General features: G+C 38.3%; 1 protein-coding gene across 2 annotated transcripts in view; it reads left to right on the plus strand.

The window, feature by feature from the left end:
* Nucleotides 1-5,087, plus strand: part of LOC122081789 (probable inactive receptor kinase At4g23740) — an 8,266-nt gene continuing 3,179 nt past the window's right edge. The window contains exons 1-2 of one of the 2 annotated variants that reach the window (XM_042649067.1): nucleotides 1-417; nucleotides 493-2,161. In XM_042649067.1, coding sequence (XP_042505001.1) covers nucleotides 943-2,161 — 1,219 coding nt within the window. In that variant the 5' untranslated portion in view covers nucleotides 1-417; nucleotides 493-942. The remainder of the gene's footprint in view (nucleotides 418-492; nucleotides 2,162-5,087) is intronic. The other variant, XM_042649068.1, reaches the window with a different exon arrangement.

Genomic DNA, 5,087 nt, shown 5'->3' on the forward strand with positions numbered 1-5,087 from the left:
ATATCAGTTGCAGTGAAGGGAAGAGAGAGAGAGAGAGAGAGGAGAGAGAAGTTAGATTAACGTGAAAACCCTAACAGTTCTTGTTTATGAGAGCTCTAATGGCGAGGTTTCTTCGGTATTTCTGTTTCGAATACTAATCCAGAAGTACAGGAATCCGCCTCCGTAGTTCATACTCCGTCCATTGATTTAATTGATTTTTCTCCGCTTTTTGCTCTATCTGCACATGGAAAGACGGTAGATATCTCAGTTAAATGCGGAAATAATCATTGTCTACTTTGCTTCCTCATCTGAACTTGGAAGGTTGCCTTCACAAGCAAGAGCCAAGCACAAAAAAAGAAGGAAACGCAAACACCCTTCGTCATCACTCATCAAGTATGTTTCAGCTACTGTTCTGATGAATTCGTGAGAATGAGTTAGGTATCTGCGGTGATTTCTCCATTTTGAATGCGATAAGTCTCTGTTTCTGCTCTTTCTTATTGTTCTGTGTTTCAGAACTTTGGAGAAGCGGAACTGTTTGTTGTTTCGAGCTAGTCTGGAGATCAGGTGCTCCCCGTCGATGAGATCTGGAGAACAAACTAAGCAGTTCCGGTTTCCACTTTCGATCGCTTGGTTCTGTAGGAAGTTCCTTTTCAAATGATAGATTTCGCTAGCCAGAGGAGGGAAAAGAAAGTAACCGCTAAGGGCAAAAAAGAAGCTCCACTCTTCTGCGAAACTGAACTAAAGCAGTGTCTTTTTTGACCGACGGCCGAGTTAAAGTCTCAGGGTGCCATCATTGAATGAAGAATTTTCTGAAATGGCTCTACTTTTAACGACAAAAGTCTAAAGGTTCGATTGTTTCTGCATTTAATTCTTCTTTGTCCAAGAGCACATACTAGTGCGGGGAAGCGCGCTTGATCCTTCGCCGAATTTCAAAGAAGCAGCTCGTTCTTTGACGGCAAGCGAATGGACGCTGTGTTCATTTTCTCTGCGATTTTCTTGTTCGGTTCGCTTCTCTCTCATGCAACAGCCGGTCTGTTGGAGGATAAACGAGCTTTGCTCGATTTCATCAACAACACTCCGCACTCTCGCAGTCTCAACTGGAATGTGAACTTATCTGTTTGCAGTAGCTGGATCGGAGTGACCTGCAGTCCTGATAACTCTCGAGTTATAGCCCTTCGATTGCCCGGAGTTGGATTTCAAGGTCGGATTCCGCCTGACACTCTCAGTCGCCTTACGGCGCTTCAAATCTTGAGCCTCAGATCCAACGCGTTATCTGGCCCTTTCTCTCCTGATTTCTACAACCTCACAGACCTATCTTTCCTCTATCTTCAGTTCAACAGCTTCTCGGGCCCGTTGCCCTCAGATTTCTCAGCTTGGAAAAACCTCACTATCTTCAATCTCTCCTACAACGCTTTCAACGGTAGTATCCCTTCTTCCATTTCGAATTTGACTCATCTAACTGCACTAAACCTTGCTAATAACTCGCTTTCTGGAGAAATCCCTGCTCTCAATCTCCCCAGTCTGCAACAATTAGATCTAGAGAACAATAGTCTGACTGGAAAAGTCCCAAAGTCTCTTCGGAGATTTCCCAATTCGGCGTTCCTTGGTAACAATATCTCTTTCCCAAATTCTCCTCTTCTCCCTGTTGGTCCACCTCCTTCTCTACCATCTCCAAGTCGTGCTAAGCTCAGTGAATCAGCGTTACTCGGTATTATAGTAGGCGGATGCGTTCTGGGGTTTTTTATTTTTGCTTTTATACTTATTGCTTGCTGCTCGCAAAGGAAAGGTGAGAATCGTTTTGCTGGGAAGTTGCCGAAGGGCGAAAGGTCACCAGAAAAAGCAGTCACAGGTAGCCAAGACGGAAATAACAGATTGGTTTTCTTCGAGGGTTGTAATTATGCATTTGACCTCGAAGATTTGTTAAGGGCTTCTGCCGAGGTGCTTGGGAAAGGGACGTTCGGGACAGCATATAAGGCGATTCTGGAGGATGTAACCACAGTGGTTGTGAAGAGGCTGAAGGAGGTTTCGGTGGGTAAGCGGGATTTTGAGCAGCAGATGGACTTGGTCGGGAGTATTAAGCACGAGAATGTGGTTGAGCTTAGGGCCTATTATTATTCCAAGGAAGAGAAGCTCATGGTGTATGACTACCACAGTCAGGGGAGCGTCTCTGTGATGTTACACGGTATGCTGCTTTGCTAATTATCCTCATGGAGATGTCAGTTTATTTATTCTTCTCTTAATAAACAGGCATCTGGCTGCATTTGGTTGTTATTTCCTTGTCGACTCACCCCTGTTATTGGACCTTTCGTTCCATCTTCACCCTTTTTTTTTTGAAGGGGTTTTGATCTTAGTTTTTCGGTAGTTCTTGTGGTTCAGCTTTTATCGGTATGGTAGAAGAAATTCTTTTATATTTGTCTACAATTAAATGGAATCTGGGAATTTCTTAGTTCTGAGGAATTGATTCAAACTTCCATATTATCTTTTCTATGTATGCTACTTTGAAGATGAACAGAGAAAGCTAAGATAACCTCCTTATCTGAATGCTTGTGTGAATTTTTGTCCTATATGTTTTGTCCATTTTCATTTTTGTTGATGTGAATTTTTTTTCCCCCATAGATTCCCCCATGACATTTCAGCCTATGATCATACATTGCTCTGGGTTTGTGAAAGCACCTAGTAACCTAAAGGCATCCCCAAGTTTGATAGGATCCTATTAGAAAAGTGTTCTGAAATTTGCCTATGAAGCATAGAATGAATCATGGTAATCAGTAAGCCTGTGCATAATTTTGCAGAGAGATTTTTTTTGAAATCAATTGTTTTAAGAAATCCAGTTCACAAGTCCATAAACCAGTTCTAAAATAAAAATTATAGTTAGTTTTGTATGATTATCTATATACCAAATCTAAATAGGGTTGTCTATAAAAAAAAAAATTAAAATCCTAAATTTTTTTGAAGATTTCTCTATTTAACTCTTCATAGTCATCTAGGATTTTCATAATTAAGTTTGAAAGAAGTCACATTAAATTTCTCTCTTAGCTGTTTCTATTCTTCCAATATAGAAAGAAAAGTAAATGAATCTTCTGAAGGAAACTGTCAAGTGTGCAAGAAGGGGAGGAGTTTCAACTGATTGTGTTGTGATAGGGAGTTATTGTATGTAAATGTGTCAGTAGGATATGGGTTAATTGTTGTTTATTTGTAGGAATTGTGGTTCGTAAGTTATTAGTGGTTATTCTAATTGTTGTAATCCCTTTAAATAGGGATAATCTTAAAAGAACGTTAAGCAATGAAAAATCCTAAATTATTACTCTTGATGTTATCTTGAGAAGAGGAGGGCTCTTCAATTGAGCCAAGACGTCATGGCTTCATCTTTAAGGCCAAGTTATCCTTTATTTTATCTCTTAATTATCTCTTGTTTCTCTCTTTTTTATTTATTTTCTACCCTGTTCCCTATTTTCTCTCCTAACCTGTTATCCCTCTTTCTTATCTTAACTCCCCCCCCCCTCTCTCGTGCACGTATCAGAAACCTTTGTATAGACCTCTTAGATCGTTCATCTGAAGACATCCTTGTATTGAACACAGTTGGTGAATAAAACAATTTTCTTTTAGGCTTCTCTGATGCTTCTGCAGTGTGATTCTATGCATTTCATAGTTTAATGCCATTAATTCTTGGCCAAAGTAGGTGAGACTTATATTTTTCAAGAACAGAGGTGAGATCCCTATACTGTTGTTCTTCCTTACTCTATTTCTTTCTATTTTCAACCTAGCATATCCTGTTTAGCTGTCCTCCTTATCTCTTTCCAATTTGGAGTTTTCTTTTAGTCATTCTTTCACTTTTCTTGCCACCTCTTTCCCTTTGTCTGCAAGTTGACAACCCTTTCTTAATGTTTATGTAGTTCATTTTCCACTCCAATTAACTTCTGACTCATCCTTATCCTGTAGCATTCTTGCAAGTTCCAGTTTTTCTCTACTTAAGGTTGTCCTTTACATTCCATTGGTGAGTTTAGACTTATAGTAAACTACCCTTGGCTTTGATGGAAGCAAGAAATAGAAAGCTTGTTGTTTTGGCTATTGACAGTGTAAATGGAAAACGGAAATAAAGGTTTAGAGTGAAACCAGGACAGATTTGATGGTTGAATATTTGAGTTGATAGGGGATGGTTAGGACAGTGTTTTGTGAAAGTTAAATGATTAATAGTGAAAAGAAACAGTTTCAGTTCTTCAAGAACTACTGTAACAAAACTAGAAATTAGCAAGTAGAGAAATGAGAAAAAGAATTTCCATTCATTCTATTTCATCCGAAAGAAGAGCATTACTGTTATGTTATGTGCACTTATCCTTTAAGTAACTTGATCTTATTCACTACGCATCTAGAAAGTTCATCCATCACAATATTACAATAATATCTTATTTAGAACCCTCAATTACAATTATTTAGAATAGTCTTATCCAATCATACTGATGCAGTTTAGTTTCCTAAATAGGCTTCTTTTATTAGGAATAAGCTTAGGGTTGGGTTCCATACATGTTAGGCCTTTGATCTCATGTGTTTTGAGTGTAATAGGCCACTTTTATGGGTCTAAAAGGGAGGGTCTAAGATTGAATACGGGATTACTAGTTAGTTTCCATTTTCATTAGTTTCCTTTTTAGTTGGGCTTGATTTGAGTTATATTTGTTTCCTTAGGAGTCAAGTTATTAATTGAGTCAAGTCATTAGTAGTTAGTTTCCTTTTTCAACTAGTTTCTAATTTCAGTTAGTTTCCAATTTCAGTTTTTAGTAACTATTGTATTAGGAGAATATTTAGTTTCCTTTTTGAGGAACCTTCTATTTTGTAATTCCCTCCCCCATTAACATTATAAATAAAGAAGAGGAGGCTCCTAAAAGCCTAGAATGATTTTGATAAAAAATAATGGTTGTTGCTATTGTCTTCTTCATGAAGAGTTGTCTTGTGTTTAATCAAGGCTAATGGAATTGGTGTTTGATCCAATTGACTCTTTGCGGTGTGAAGCCCAAGAGGTTCTTTTCAAGTGTTTTTTTTTCTTCTTCCTATTGTTACTATTCTTCTTCAGCCATCTCAGGTAAGTAATCTGAATTTTTCTGCAGAAATTTCTG

Source organism: Macadamia integrifolia, chromosome 6 (genome assembly GCF_013358625.1).
Source record: "Macadamia integrifolia cultivar HAES 741 chromosome 6, SCU_Mint_v3, whole genome shotgun sequence".
Taxonomy (NCBI): domain Eukaryota; kingdom Viridiplantae; phylum Streptophyta; class Magnoliopsida; order Proteales; family Proteaceae; genus Macadamia; species Macadamia integrifolia.